This window comes from Chinchilla lanigera, unplaced genomic scaffold, assembly GCF_000276665.1.
Source record: "Chinchilla lanigera isolate Chin_1 unplaced genomic scaffold, ChiLan1.0 scaffold00009, whole genome shotgun sequence".
Taxonomy (NCBI): Eukaryota; Metazoa; Chordata; class Mammalia; order Rodentia; family Chinchillidae; genus Chinchilla; species Chinchilla lanigera.
In genome coordinates this window covers 31,211,389-31,227,377 of record NW_004955410.1, presented here as the reverse complement: position 1 = coordinate 31,227,377, position 15,989 = coordinate 31,211,389, and the positions used below count along the sequence as shown (strand labels likewise).

General features: G+C 45.2%; 1 protein-coding gene across 1 annotated transcript in view; it reads right to left on the bottom strand.

The window, feature by feature from the left end:
• Wipf3 (WAS/WASL interacting protein family, member 3) overlaps positions 1–15,989 on the bottom strand; it is a 60,504-nt gene continuing 44,515 nt past the window's right edge. The window contains exons 5-9 of the mRNA XM_013510497.1: positions 15,793–15,983; positions 14,406–14,555; positions 13,290–13,391; positions 3,694–3,770; positions 1–986 (exon numbers count right to left, since the gene is read on the bottom strand). Of these exons, the coding sequence (XP_013365951.1) occupies positions 963–986; positions 3,694–3,770; positions 13,290–13,391; positions 14,406–14,555; positions 15,793–15,983 (544 nt within the window). The 3' untranslated portion in view covers positions 1–962. The remainder of the gene's footprint in view (positions 987–3,693; positions 3,771–13,289; positions 13,392–14,405; positions 14,556–15,792; positions 15,984–15,989) is intronic.

Here is a 15,989-nt window from a genome sequence, read left to right as displayed (position 1 = left end):
AGGCACATATTTTACAAGATGTTTTGTTTTAATACTTTTTCATGTCATATTTTCCATGGAAATCCTGCACTCAGGGTGAGGATGGGGAGGGGGAGACCTCTGAGACAGAATCTGTAGTTTGCTATAATCATGAATTGTGTATATTACTTAACCTGCAGGATACTAAAATACCAAAATCTCATATAGCTGACCTTATCCTAACTACTGGGATAGGGTTAGGAACTTGGAGGGACAGGAGGAAAGTGACAGAGACGTGGACACTAGGAACACTGTAAACAGTAAGAGCATTGGCTACTTGTAAAATAATTCAGTTACAAAAGGGGCCCTGCGGAAGGCTCGGGAGGGGCCGAGCCCACTCCTGCCTGGACATTGCAATATATTTACATTAGGCAGCAAAAAGACATCCCTGTACTGCAAAGTGGAAGCGAGATGTGGCATCTCACTCACTGGAGGCTGCGCGGCGCTGTCGGGGTGTGGGGACACATTACTTCCTCTGAGCTGCATCATTATAAGGCATTATTTGGTTTGATTTTGTAGTTGGTGCAATGAGACTATAAAGTCATGCCAATAAGAAGCCATGGTGGATACTTAGGACTTTGGGACTACCTGCAAACTAAGGACGCTCTTAAAAATGGTTCAGAATCTAGGAAGGGCCAGCCTGCAAGCTTATTTACAGTCACAGAATAGACACTATGGGGTGGGACAGGGCTCTATTTGTACAGACAGACTAATACCACGATGCATTTTAAAAAAGGAGAAATGGTGTTTTAAAAAATATTACTCAAAAGTTAACTAAAATGCTGCTTTAAAGCCCGTGCAAACCATATATTTACAATCAATAAGTGCTCTGTCAGAGCCTGTATGTCAACTGAATATAGCTTGAGTACAGTAGAGTCAGACACGTTCTTCAGGAGGTACCATCTTGCCATGTGGGGCTCCGGGACTGTGGCTTCATCGTCGTCTCACCGGAGCGTCTTTAGGGCTAACTGTGGGAACACAGCAGAACATTGCTGGGTGAATGAGAAGACACACTGCATACAAAAGGCCTGCCCAAGGCTTTTCCTCACTCACACAAGGCCACCAAGGTAGGAGAGATGGTTCTGTCACATGCAAGGAGCTGATTTTACCCAAGGAGTTGTGGGCAGAAAAACATAAAATGGTAAATGAAGTTGACCACATGTGGGGACTTAATGATGTCTTATAAACATTTATGGGAGCAGGCAGCAGCAATTCTGTTGGCAAGACACTCGGGGACAGCAAAGAACACTCTGAAGATACCAGGTCAAGGCAAAAGAAAAGTGAGAGAGGGACCCAGGCCTCAGACTTCCAGCCCAGGCCTCCCACCCAGGCAATGCTCACTGTCTCCATAACGAAGAGCATTCCCTGAGGCCCTGCTTGCTGTCTAGAACCCGGTGATTTCTCTGGCCACTGCTCTGTGTCTAGGTGCCCTAAGAATGAATTAAGGAGGTCTCCAGTGAGGGACTGTGGGCTAACAATAGAAGAATTTATAATCCACCCTGTACTGGACTGTCATGGTCAGAGATAAAAACCATGAGTCTGGGCTGAATTAGTCATGTGCCTGCCATGAGGCTGGGGACCAGATCCCGCACCATGTCCCACACAGCCCTGCCACGTCGGTGGTGAAGATGCCATTTGAACATCATTAAAGGCAGCTGTGTTGAAGTCTTTGGTAGATCTGCCATCAGGTCTTTTGGGGGGGGTAGTTTTTGTTGGTTTATTTTTTTCCTTTGAATGGGCTGTACTTTCCTGTTTCTTCATATCATTTGTGTTTTTTTTTTTTTTTTTTTTTTTTTTCCCGTACCAGGAATTGAACTCATGACCTTGCACTTGCCAGGCAGGTGCTGTACCACTGAGCTAAATCCCCAGCCCCTTATTTGTGTTTTTGTTGAAAACTATATATTTGAATCAAATAATGCAGTAATCCTGGAAATCAGATTCTTTCCCTTCCCTAGGGTTTTCAGTTTTTATTTTATTTTATTTTATTTTATTTTATTTTATTTTATTTCAGGGGGATTGTTACTGGTTGTCTCCTGTGCCAAGAATCAGCCTGAGGTGTACACCTGAGGTCCTAGGTGTTTCCTGAGCCCGGACCATTCCCTGGGCATACACACTCACTTCCCATTTCTCCCCAGACAGGAAGTTACTGTCGAATGTCTTAGTCTTTGGGCTGGGGATTTAGCTCAGCAGCAGAGCACCTGCCTGGCAAGCGCAAGGTCGTGAGTTCAGTTCCCGGTACCGGAGAAAAAAACCAAAAAAAAAAAAAGAATGTCTTAGTAAGCCAGAAGGGGAGGTGCTTGGAACAGTGGGAGAGAAGATGCAACTGTGGCTACCCACCACTTTATCTGCACGTCTGTGAAGAGTCGCCAAGCTATCACAGCACAGGTTCCCAGTATTGGGAGACTGGGCTTTTAAAATTTTGCTCATGTTGTTTACCATCAGCTGTGCACGAGCTGCTCCAGATACCTATGCCCAGCTGCCTACTATGGTGACCAGGGAAGGGGCTTTCAGCTCCCATATTAAGAGCTGAAACTGACTAAAATCAACTGCAATTGATCGTGGAAGCTTTCCTTGGATGCTGTACACCTTCAACAGATCCCCTAGTTCCAAGACAGGTCGACCAGACAGATCCCACCAGTGCAACTATAATCTAGGCAAGAAGACAGATGCCTTACACTTCATATCCTGCCATCTTCCCAGAATCCTGTCTACCTACTAAAAGCTTTGCATACATCTTTCCTTTCTTCTCCCCTTCCCTTATGTATATATACTTTAACTACAACTGACACCCAGTTTTGAACCTGCAATCATATGAGAATGGTTATTGCAGTTTTTGGGTTACTTGATATTTGCTAGAGGAAGGAAGTCCTTCTCTCCTCAGAACTATCCTACCTCTCAGGAACCAAGTCCCTTCCTTCTCAGGTCACTTTCCTTGACACTGTGTGCAGCTGAAGAATGGCCTGGTTTGACAACAAACCAGACTGTTGTCTGTTACACCAAATGCTGAAACCAGAGGAAGCCAGGCTGGGACCGGATATATGGTTTTAAAGAAAGGAGTGTTAAAGACGAGAGCCTGTCATTTGTTAAAGGTGAGGCCCTATCACAGGTAGTGAAAGATGCTACTTCTGCCTATGGTAGAAAACACTTATAAATTGCCTTGGTTGAGAACAAGGATGTTTCTTCAGAGATTGTCTGGTATAAGCGCAGAAGTAAATCCCACTGAGCTTTATCTATTTCCTGTAGCCATGGGGGCTCAGACTGGGATATTTGGTCAAAATCCATCATAATACTGAGGGAGAAAAACATAACAAGGTTGCTAAAAGACACCATAGCTGAGAGAAAACACTGAGCTACATTCTATAAATGTTACAGGAGTTTTCTAACGGCTTCTCTGACCTTCATAGTCAGCGAAGAATAGGGAGTGATGGGAACGGTTACTGCAGAATGAGTTCTAAGGGGTTCCCAGTGACTACTGCTTGTGCACAAGGCAGGAACCCCCCTGCTTCCCTCTTCAGGTCTGAAACTGTGGGTATTTCACAGTGGCTTGAAACAAAGGTAGGCCAAATAGCTTTCCCAAGGAAAAGGGGTCTGAGGAGAAACGTTCAGCTGTGAAGGAGAAACCCCAAGGAAAATGCCTGGCCTTACATTCAGAGACCTGCGGTGTGTGTTTGTTACCTGAGAATTTCTGCTTTTGATGTCATCGGAGCTCTGCCCTGCTGCCTCGGCCTGGAGCCAGGGACCGGGAGTGCGGCCTGAGAGAAATAAGAATGATCTCACCATCTATTGGCCCAGGGCCAGCTGTGCACACTTCATGGAGAAACAGTTGCTAAACCAGCACTTAAAACTAAGCCAGGGAGCTCAGAGCAAGGTGAGCCTGTCAACCTGAAACCTTCCGGCTCTGGCCCTAGCCCGTGTGTTTCCACCCCATCTTCTATGTCACAGACCATGGATACAGAGGAGTCAAGTCCGGTATGCGTAAGGAGAGCACACTAAGGCCCGGCACATTAGAGATACCTTATAACACAGAGCATGGCCTCTGGGGACGCTCCTCTGCCTGCCACTGCCTGCCACTGCACCATGCAAAGCATGTGCCAGGTCCAGTAGAATAAGTAAAAGCATTTGCTAAACTGAATCAGTCCACGAGGATCCAAATCACTCTCCATCACATTCTGTGCTTCAATATTACATATGTTGCACAGGAATACACAGTCATAATAAAGCATTCAAGGAATACCAAAGATGATGGATAAGCCCCCAAATGCCTCTTGGTTGGTTCTTCCACTAATCCCAATTTCTTGTCCCAGAGTCATCATGGCAAAAAGCCTGGGGTTAATCACTTCAGTGTTTTCTTTTCAATACTTACACAGATCTGTATATGTGCAGATACATGATTTAGTTGCTGTACCCACGTTTTAAACCCATGGCCCCTGGCATTCCAGGCCTCTCCCCTCAATCAGGTGCTCTGAATGGTGACTCTCAGTGTCTCCTCCTCTGCTGCATTCTGTAGGAGATGTTCCTGTCCTGCTTTTGTCTGGAACTAGGAATTTAACCATGTCCCAAAGCCCCCAGAACTATCCAGATTGGTACGTTACTTAAAAGCAACAGGAAACAAAGAAATATACATCACAGATTTATAGAGTGGGAGGCTGATAATAACCTGTGTCCAATAGAGGGTTTTAGGTCATCGAGGGTTCAGTGTCATGTCACATGAGTACTAAGCAACTATTTGAATGTTTACTGAAGCTTGTTTTAGGAAGATGAAGCTATATAATTAGAACAGTCTCAACTATTTTTACAATTGATCAAAAACACAAACTACAATGTTTCCTCTTGATGCAATTACCATTTTTAAAAACTCTGTTAAATACTTTTGAATTTTTCTGCAGTGATCATATATAAATGAGTATAAGACTCTTATTAAGATAAAATAGTTTTTAAAATGAACTATCACAAGAAGGGTCTCTGAAGCTTAGAAAACAATCCAAAAGAGCCTTGAACTTTCATTAAAACATCAAAATTATTTTCTTTTGTGGGATTTTTTCTTTTGGATTAAGGGTTAAGCCCAGGGCTTTCACACTAAGCTACATTCCTAGCTCTTTTTTATTTTAAGACAGGGTTTCACTAAGGTGCCCAGGCCTGGATCAAAATTGCAATCCACTGCCTCATCAGCTTCCCAGAGCGCTGAAACCACAAGTGTTTATCATCACGCCCATCTGAATATTTTTTTAAATTAATGAGTGCATTTATTCTAAATTAATAAAGATATTTTGGAGTAAACAACCGACTGTGTTAGATTTTCAGTCAGCTTGAATAAAAAGTAAAAAGGCACGGACAGACAGCCCCTGACCTTATTCCATGTCAGAGAATAACCTTGAAAACTCTTGTTTTTATAAGAAACTCCTGTCCGATCCAGAAAAAAAACTTTCTAGGCTTGCATTTCATAGTCTAGGCTTTATTTACATCCTGGGCTAGGCATTTCCTAATTGTGTGGCTGCCCTGTATGTTGCAGGATACCTAACAGCATCTGTGGTCTCTACTAGGTGCCCATAGCAGCCCTGTCCATGCCCAGGCCTACTTTAGTAACAAAAAATGATTCTAGACGTTGCCAACTGGCCCATGGGGTCCAACAACCTCCTGTGAGAAACACTGGGCAATGAAGCAGGCTCCTCTGGAGCCCGGACAAAGAGCACTGGATACTTGAATGTTTTAATGAAGGTTCAGGGCTTTTTTGAATTGTTTTCAGCTGGGGACTGGGGCAGGCCACTTGTTACCTATCTGGGTTTCTTCAGCTGTACATGCAAGAGTTGGGCTGGATGATCCCCGAGGGCCTTTTCATCATCTCTAAGTGAGGAAATGATGGTTTCCATTGAATCTAAACCTTTGGCATTGCATGTCTGACCTTCCCCTCTTTCCTCACTGTCACTGTCACAGTCACTGTTGCAGTCCTGGCCATCATTCCTGTCTTGACCACAGTCCCCCTGTAGAGGGCTCAGGCCTCCCCATCCCTGACAGACATCATCCTGGGCTTCACTTACTTCTCCACATGTGCTTGGGTGGGGTGAGCTAATCATCTCCCCCAATAACTTACAATTTAAAAATTAGTTTTAATGGTTGTTGCAAGCAATATATATTATAAAAATTTGGACAAAATCATATAGAAGAAAATGAAAATCACTTGGCATTCTACCATTGAATGATAACTTTTTGATATTTCAGTGTATTTCTAGTCTTCTTCTCCATTTGATGAAATTCTTTTCTACACAGACACACTAGTTTTTCACACAGCTTAGTTCTTCTTATATTTTATTTTGCTATTTTTCTTTTTTTTTACTTAACATGGCAGTGTGAATATTTTCCCATGTCACTGAACATCCAACGATGTTTTAATGATTACACGCTATTCTACTATGTGGCTTTGCCGTAATTTATTTAACCTCATTGACAGCAAATTGTCCTATTTCTAAATTTTTTATTCTGTGTGTGTTTTAGTGATATATGCATGAGTGAACATTTTTATTTATTAATTCAACAACTATTTGCACAGCGGGAGCTGGCAACAGGACCTGAATAAAAACAGATGCAGCCCCTGCACTGGAGCCTTACACTGTGCTGAGGAGACAGAGCTGTGCAAGAGGCAGGTATACACGTGAGATATGGAGGCAGGTGATAAAAGCTTTTAGCACAATTAAAAAGCAGCATGAAGAAAATGAAAACTATGGGGGCAGAAAGAGCCACTATTTTAAATAGGGTGGTCGGGGAAGGCCTCTCCAGTAAGGTATTGCTTTGGACCGAACTGTGGTCTTCCAAAATTCATCTGCTGAAGCCTGAGCCCCCATGTGATGGTATATACAGGTGGGGACTTTGGGAGGGGACCAGCATTAGGCGAGGGTGTGAGGATGGGGCCCCCACACAGGGACTGGTGGCCATCAGAGTGCTTGTTCTCTGTCTCTCTCCACCATGTGAGCACAATGAAGGGCTGTCCCGCTGAAAAGCAAGAAGAACCCTCACTAGAAACTAAACCAGCCTCTTTATCTTGGATTTGCTACTTCCCAGAACTGTGAGAAAGAAAATAAATGTCTGTTAAGCTGGCCAGGGGATGGTATTTTTGTTATGGCAGACTGAGCTGCTGAAGACAGGTACCCTCTGATCAAATATCCAGAGGAAGTGCTGCGAGAGTCGCATGGATGTCTGAGGAAAGTGTCTCATACACAAGGAGCAGGACATGCAAAGAACTCAGGGCAGGAAGGTGCCTGGAATGTTCTAAAAATTGCAGGTGTTGCAGGAGCATAACTAAGGTGGGAAGAGAATGATGGAGAAGGAGAGGGAGAGTGAGAGGGACAGTTCCTGTAGGTCTTACGTGCTGTGATAAAGATTTCCAGGTGATTTGGAGCAAGGTGGGAATTCACTGAAGGAGTTTGATCTTAGGGTAGCGTGACTGGACTGAGCTTCAGATGAATTATTTGGCTGCAGTATGAAGGAGGAAGCCTATTAGTAGTCCTCATAGCAATTAGAGCAAGAAACGGCAGTGGCTTAGGCCAGGGTGGGAGTGGGAGTCAAGGTGAGATAGATCAGATTCTGGGTGTATTTCAGAGAAAGATGGCCCAGAGCTTCCTTATGAGTTGAATGTAGGATTAGAAGACAAGGAAGTCAGAGATGACTGTGAAGCTTTTGGTGTAACAGGGAGCAGCAGAAGAAGCAAGGATTGAGGGCTGTAGGAAAACCTAAATGGAAAATTGCTTTGGAAGGAGGGGGTGCTGGCGTGTGCCTGATGCCTCTGACCACGGGATCTGGCAACATGGAAGTCTACTGGTGGCCGTGATTCGAGCTCTTGCCACCGTGAGTGAACAGAAAGCTGGGAGGACTCAAGTGGAGAGAGAACAGGAGGAGAGGAACTGGCGATGGGTTGGCTTCAAGACAACCTGAGAAGGCTCAGGAGCAGAGTGGCTCAGGGGAGGTATTGTCTAGACGTGACAGCACATCTGTGGGTGTGGGTACGGAGAAACAGGCAAGTGTCCGGAAGAGACAGGAGCAGTGGTGAAGGAATGAAATGCTGGAAGGCAGCTTATAAAGAGGGTTTGTGGTCAACAGTAACAATCAGGAATAGCCGGAAATGCTCACTGGGACCAAGACTTCTGCCTAACTGCTTACCACAAAGGCAGAAATACTAGGGGTGATTGAAAAACATGGTGAATGTTTAAATTAAAAAAAACTGTTACAGTGAAAGATGCATTGCTATTGATCCTCCAAAATATTCCTCCTTGTTTTGAATACACTTATCCCGCCATCCTTGCCACATTCTGAAGCAGTTCTTGAAGTCTCCTTTTGCGAGAGTTTTCATGAATTGTGATAAAAACAGTTATGGTTAATGCTTCTACCAAGTCTCACCTGAAGGACAGCAGGCTTGTAAAAACATCACAGCATCTCCCCATACACCTTATTCACCATAATTTGACACCATGTGACTTCTGGCTCTTCCCCAAAGTCAAAATGACCATGAAAGGTAAATGTTTTGAATTCTTGATACTGAGACAGCCATGAAAAGACAATCAAGAAAGAAGACTTCCAGAACTGCTTCAGAAAGTGGCAAGAATGATGGGATAAGTGTGTTTGAAGAGAGGAAGTACATTTTTGGGGATTAATGGCAATGTATTTCTTTACTGTAATAATTTAAAAAAATTTAAGCACACACATATTTTTTGACCATGTCTTCTAAATACTCTCCCACTGGTGGTATGCTTTTCTACTAATTCTCTTAGTTTGTGGATACCTAATACTTTGATTTTTATGATATAAATTACCCCACATTGTTACAATTAATGTAATGTAAGATGGAGAAATTCCACAGAACATGGAAGTAATGATGGTTAGTTTTACTGAAAGTGTGAACTAACTTTTAAAATGCAAATTGGACTAGAGTGAGATGAAACTCATACTCATTAGAAAGGCTACTATAAAATAAAATTTAAGAACTGAAAATAAGTGCTGATAAGGATGTGGAGAAACTGGATCCCTTGTTCACCGGTGGTGAAAATGTAAAATGTTGGAACTGCTATGGGAAGCAGTTTGACATTCTTCAAATAAAAATGGAATTACTGTATGACCCAGCAACTTTCAATTGTAAGCAGGGTTTTGAAGAGACATTTGTAAACGCATGTTCATAGCAGCAATATTTCCAATAGCTAAAATGTGGACGCTATCCAAATGTCCAACAGTAGATGGATAAAACGTGGTGTGTGTGTGTGTGTGTGTATGTGTGTGGTGTGTGTGAATAATACAATATTATTCAGCCTTAAAAAAGAGTCCATTTATTACGAGGTACTTAAGAGAACTCAAAATCATAGAGATAGAAAAGTAGAATGGTAGCTGCCAAAGGTTGGGGGCAAGGGAAAAATGGGGTCATTATTTAATGAGGATAGAGCTACTACTAATAAAATAATTTAAATAGTTTCACAGCAATGTGAGTGCACTTAACTTACTTCACTGTACACTTAAAATAACTAAGATGGTAAATTTCCTGTCCGTGTTTTATGCTGCAGTTAAAAATTTAAAAATAAATAGAAGTTGTAATGTCAACATAGTCATGTTTAAAATCAGCCACTTTCCCACTGAACTATGATGAACATGGTTTTTCTCAGAATACCAGACTAAAATGACACGTTTGGGTGTCTCTCTCCCCTCTCTCCCTCCTATATAATGTGAATCTCTCAAGGGCAGATGATATATTCATGAAGCAATATCTCTCTAGGGGTAAGGACTTCATTAAGTATCTGCTGATATAATGATGGCTTTACTCTTTCTACTATCATGTCAGTAAACACTTGTGACCTATGTATTTTCCCACAAAGATTCCTGATACATAAAATTTTCTTTTATTGTAGTAAATACACATAAAATTTACTATTAGTGACATTTAGCACATTCACAATGTTGTATAAAACAACTTATCATCCCACAAAGAAATTCCATACCCTTTAGCAATCATTCCCCATTTTCCATCCCTGATTTCCTGACAGCCAATAATCCAGCTTTCCAGCTTATGAATTTGCTAATTTCAGATATTTCACGTAAATGGACTCCTACGTGGCCTGCACTTTTGGTTCCTTTCACCCAGCTCATGTTTTTGAGCTTAGCCTGTGTTGTGGTGTCTCTGCACTGTCCCGCTTTCTGTTGTTGGATCACAACCCACCGTGTGGCTGGACCACATTTGTTCATCTGTTCACCAGTTGTTTCCACTGTTTGGCTACTGTGAATTATACTCCTAGGAATGTCTGTATACAGGTTTTTGTTTGAACAGTAGTTTAAAACTTTTTGGGGTCTATACCAAGGAGAGGAATTGATGGGTCAGCTATCATTTGATTGGGATGTCCCCCAAAGACTCACATGTGGAAGAGTTGGTCCTCAGCCAGTAGCGCTACTGAGAGTTGGGGGAACCTTTAAGAACTGAGGCCACACTGGAGGTCTTAAGTCATTGGAGGTGTGCCCTCAAAGGGGACTGTGAGACCCCGGCCTCTTCCTTTCTCTCTTCCACTCCCCAGCCACTGTGACGGGAGCATCTCTGCTGTGCCACCCACTTGCTACCATCATGTGCTGCCTTGCCACAGGCCCAAAAGCAACAGGGCCAATCCAAGACAGGCTCAGACCTCAAACCATGTGCTAAAAGAAATCGTTCCTCTTTTTAAGTTGATTACATTAAGTATTTTCTTTTTTTTACAATAATGGAAAGCTAACTAACAAGTGTCATATGGTTATTTTGTGTTTAAATTATTGAGGAATTGAATGCATTTAAAAATACTTTAAAAACTAGACAAAACTATCTTGCTAATAAAACACCGAGAATGGCAGAACAGAGACAGTGAATATGGCTATGGGAAGAGTGAAACATTAGGGTCTTGTGTGCTGTGAATGTGTGCCTGTGTGTGCATGCAGGAAGGAGGAGAATGCAAGCATGCAGGAGGGGACAGACAGTGAGCCCCACACCCACAGAGCATGAGACTATCCTCATGTGACAGAACCAACACTGCCTCCCAGACCATAAGGAATGCTAACTCGGTCAACGGTGAGAAAGAGGAAAACTGTACGGAGAAACACAATCGGACAGGCACAACCCAGAGCTAACTCAGTAGTATCATTAACAAATTTCACACTGATGCTCACAGGATGGCAGGATCATGCTCACTCAATTTTGCTGGGAAGCTCTTAAAGAATTTCATGTCCACAGATGCCATATCCATCTAAAAGTTATCTTCCGCTTGAAATTGAAATTGTGCTTTTTAGTCTGTAGGATGGCAGGTCATTTAATAGGTTTTTGTTGTTTTCTTGTCTCCTTTTGAGCAACAGGAGATGACTTTTAGTGTGGCACTGATGCGAACATTTCCCTGAGGCAGGGCGGGAACGGAGGGTAGACTCCAACTGTGGCCTCTCTGCAAAGCTGCGTGGGGTGATGGGATAGGGCTTTCTTCTCTTCGCAGGCACTATGGGCAGCCTGAGAAAGCTGGCTGTGGCTGAATACCTAAGCCATATCAGTCATTAAGAATATGAACACCTAAGCACTCCTCTGTCCGACAGCCCTGCATGTTTTACAAGCTGAGATAAGAGGTGTCATTTACTGGCATTCTACAGCTTCTGGTCACTTGTGTAGCCTCAGCCCAGCCAGGCCCTTCATACCCTGACATACCACAGAGGACGTGTGGCTCTAAATGCTCCAGCACTGTCATGTTCTCTCCTGGGTCTGTGCTGTCCTCAGGTCAGATGTCTTCCTATGCACATGGAAATGTCATCTTCTTTCTAGGCTTTTGGGTCCTCCACCTCCACCTCTGCCTCCACCTCCACCCATCCTGGTGACCCTCAGCACACTAAATACACTTTAGGACAGTCTCATTCACCACAGCTAATTTCTCATACACACATCTCAGGAGTGTGCATGGTGGGAACTTGGTGAAGGGACCTTGTTTCTGACACTTGGTGACCTCTGGTGTTCTCAGGGTGCCTAGTGTACAAAGGCAGTTCAAGTGCATTTGCTGAAGTGAGCAGGAATGCAAGACAGACACAGCAGCTTTGTCCTCCTACTGCTGGATCTTCACTGGAACCCTCACTGGGTGTGACATCCCTCATCCTGTCCACCTTTACACCAATCCTTTCCCTTTGTCCTGTGTGCAGTTCCACAGCCAGCAGGGATATCTGTGCCCGGGCTAGTGCTGAGAAAGCCTCTGTCCAGAGCAGAGAAGGCTGGAGTTTGCTCTGCAGAAAATATGAGTCCATCAGAAGTGACTTTGCTAAAGTCCCTCTGAAGGGACAGGGTCACCAAACCTGGTCCCTGACTCCTGGTCATGGCTTAGCCCTGGACACTGATACTTTTCCAGTTGGGTGAACAGACCATGGACTGGGGGATCCTACTCATGGTGGAATAGGAACATATCCACCCTCACACCATGTTGTTGACCCTCCTGCTTAGTAACTCCTGTCCGATCTGGCCCAGCACTGCACAAGCACTGACTCCTGTTTCCCAGGGGGCAGCATCACTGGTTGGGCAACACCTCAACCCTTATGTTCTTTGCCCTCCCTCCCTCAATTCTTCTGTGGATCTGAAGGGCAGCTGGGCCAGCGTCTTCTCCTCCCTAGGATAAACAGGTAAGTTGAGTTAGAGCCTCTCTTGAAGCCTGACCACACAAGCAAAGCAGAAGCAGGCTCTCTCAGGATTGTGAGTCTCAACCCTGGCTACACACTGGAATGACCTGGCAACTTTCAAAACTACTGACATCAGGGTGCCACCCTGGACATTCTGATCAGATCCAGCCTGGACTTCAAGGTTTTTCAAAGCTCCTACGTCATTCTAATGTGTAGCCAAAGTTGAGAATCACTGGCCTGAAGACATTTTCTATTTCATGATTTGTTGAAATTCTAAACTGTAGAATTTCAGTTTCTTCCCTAGCTATTAATGCAAAGCACCTGTATCCCATTTTACTGGGATGTTTTGGGGTGTTTAGTTCCTTAGTCCAAAGCTCTAGGAAAGGGAAGGATACAGAGTTAATTTAGGCATCCAAATCTGATGGCAAAGAGTTAACCCTGGTCTATAAAAAGCTTCCAAATAAATCTTAAGATATAAGGATAAAAAAATATTCTGACACTTTCAGAAGTAGGGACAACACCACCTCCTTTTAGGACAGTATATCACGACATCACCCTTCAGGTAGTCTGTGGTCAGTCAGCACACTCTGAGTGTGTACTTCTGGAGAGTCAAGAAAAGCCAGGAGTCTTGACAGGGTGGTACTTACTTCTGGGGATCTTGCTGGGGTAAATCTTCTGGCATGGTTTGTATTCATCTGGAGGGGGAAAGTCTTCCACAGAATGGAACGTGAACTTAGACTCGAAGTCGTCTGCACATGTGGGAAATGGTAAAGGTTACTGGGGTCACTGTCGTGACCCATGTGTGATCATTTCCAGGAATGCACAGGTGACTTGGCTGAACATACGGTCTTCTGTTTGCCTGTTCTGTGCAAGGGGTTTGCTGGCAGGGCTACTCCCTCTGAGACATCCATCTGCCTATCAAGATCTAGTGATTGGCTGTGGTGAGGGGAAGGAGGAGAAGTAAAATACACAGTCATTCCCCATCGCCTACCCCAACTTACTCCAACCAACGTCTCCAGGACGCTGCTGAAAGGGGCAGAGGTGGTCAGGGACACCCAGAGTCCAGAGGTAGGGTAGGGAACCTGGGTCCAACAAGTTGTAGCAGCCTGAAGCTCCTGACAGTGGGAGGCCTTTGAGGGATGTGGGAGGTGGACAAGGAGTCCTCAGTGGGTGAGAAGGAACCTGCTTGCATCCAATGTGGGACCTGGGTTCCTCAAAGCGAACCGTCTGCCCTGAGCTCCTGGTAGAGGATGGCAGGGGCCATGTGGCCATGGGCTGATTCCCTGCTCTGTGGCCCAGCCCTTGTTTCTGGCAGACATTATCCCAGGGATGCAGGAGTTTTGTGGTCACATCTGACCCCAGGTGGCTTTCCTTCCTATGTTCATTTGTTGCTCTGATTTTGCCCCCTTCCTGTAAGCTTCCCACCTGTTTCTTTCCCTTATCCAAGTCATTCTGGTCTTTCAGGTGCATACACTAATTTCTCTGTGATGACAGACAGACAACATACACACACATGTAACAACACACATAATTTAAATGTCCGTTCTCCTTCCTTCTCTAATCTGAATCAGAGTGCAAGGGAGGCCTCGGAAACAGGCAAAAAAGTGTTGAGAGAAACCCTATCAGAGCCCACAGGTGTTCTGTGCTTGAGTGAGTTCCCCGCTTCACTGAGAAGCACTGAGAGAGTCCTCCTAGCTCACTTGCCAGAGGCTGAGGGGCCCCGTTGCCACTGGCAGTCCACTCGGGAATATGTGCCCGCTTACCGATGATGTGCAGGCTTCCGTTTCGCAGCTGGCCTCCAGGCTGTGGGGTCGGGGTCCAGGCTGGGGCCTGCTGGCTCTTGCTGGAAAGCTCTGTGGTGGGGGATCTTGCAGGAGGTGCTGGAGGTGGATTTAGTTTTCCTCCACTGGTCCCTTAGAGAGAAGATGCAGGGGTGTTCAGTTGCAGGAATGTGCACAGTGGATTCTACAGCTTTATGCGAGAGGGTAGGCGTTTAGATCTTAGGATGTAATACGACACTGAGTAAGAGGGTGATATCTCAAACCAATCTGTTTGGGATTCAGTCACGTTCTTCCATTGGGATGACTAACAGCCTATTTGTGCTTCAGTTTTCTTATCTGTAAAGTGGGACTCATACCAGTACATATACCTCCTAAGGTTGCTGGGAGGACTGAATAACATCATGATTTAAATCTGGGTTATCCCACAAAAAACCTCATTTATTTGAAGGTGTCTGGATTACAGGGGTGCTGTAGCTGACTTGCTGTTAGGAGGTGAGCCTGGTTAGAGGACAGCCCGGAATGTGTGGTGTGGTGTGTGTGTAAGTGTAGATGTGTATGGGTGCTGAGTATGCAGGGTGGGTTTGTGCACAGATGAGGCAGTGTGTGTCTGGTCGTAGGAGTTTCTGAGTGTGTCTGTTTCTGAGTGTGTGTGTGTGTGCACGTGTGTGTGGATGTGTGGTGCATGATGTCACATCACTCCAGAGACCACAGAAATCAGTCATGAGCCGTGCACACTCAATGCACAATCCTCTCAGCTTTAAGTGTGAAGGTATTATGCTCACTCTTTGGCTCAAAAATGCAGGCCCTGGTTTCTGAGTTAGCTGGAGAACTCACTGAAGGGCAAACTGTGAATCTAATCTCTGGAGGGCCAGGAAAGAGTCGGGCCTGGAATAACTCAGGCAAAGACTAAAACGAGACCTACTTCGAGAAATGCGAGGCATCTATCCCCTGAGCCCCAGGGAAGAGATCTGAGGCCAGAGGTCCACAGAGTAAATAACCCTTCTCTAGAGTCGACTGTTGCTAGGCCCCGTCCCAATCACCGTATATCCAACAACTCAATAGTCACAACAACCCCACCACTCAGCAACAGTCGCCATTCCCATTCTACAGAAGAGAAGAAAGCACAGAGAGGGTAAGTGTTGCACAGGGTCACACAGGTAGTAGCCACAAGTGGACCAAGGCCAGAATGCCTGCTCTCTCTCCTGAGTGATCTTGGGCAAGTCTACCTCCATAGAAGAGCACGACTTTATCGCGCTCCACCAGGGGGCACTGAACAGCTCCGGTGTGAAACAAAATCCTAGGATTTGAGCGATCCCAGGTTCGCGCGTGGCTCAGCACAGCCTCACCGCCAGCCAAACGCGCTGCTTACCTGGGCCCCGGCCAAGCCTCTTCTTCTGCGCGAGCGGCTGCGACCCCGGAGGGCCGGGCGGCGCGGACAAGGCTTGCACGCCCGCCTTCTGCGGCAGAGCCTGGAAGCTGGGGGACTTGGGGGGCAGCGGAGGAGGGGCCTCGGTGCTGCCGTTAGCGCCTGGGAGCGGGGGCGCTGGTGCAGAAGCCCTAGGGGAG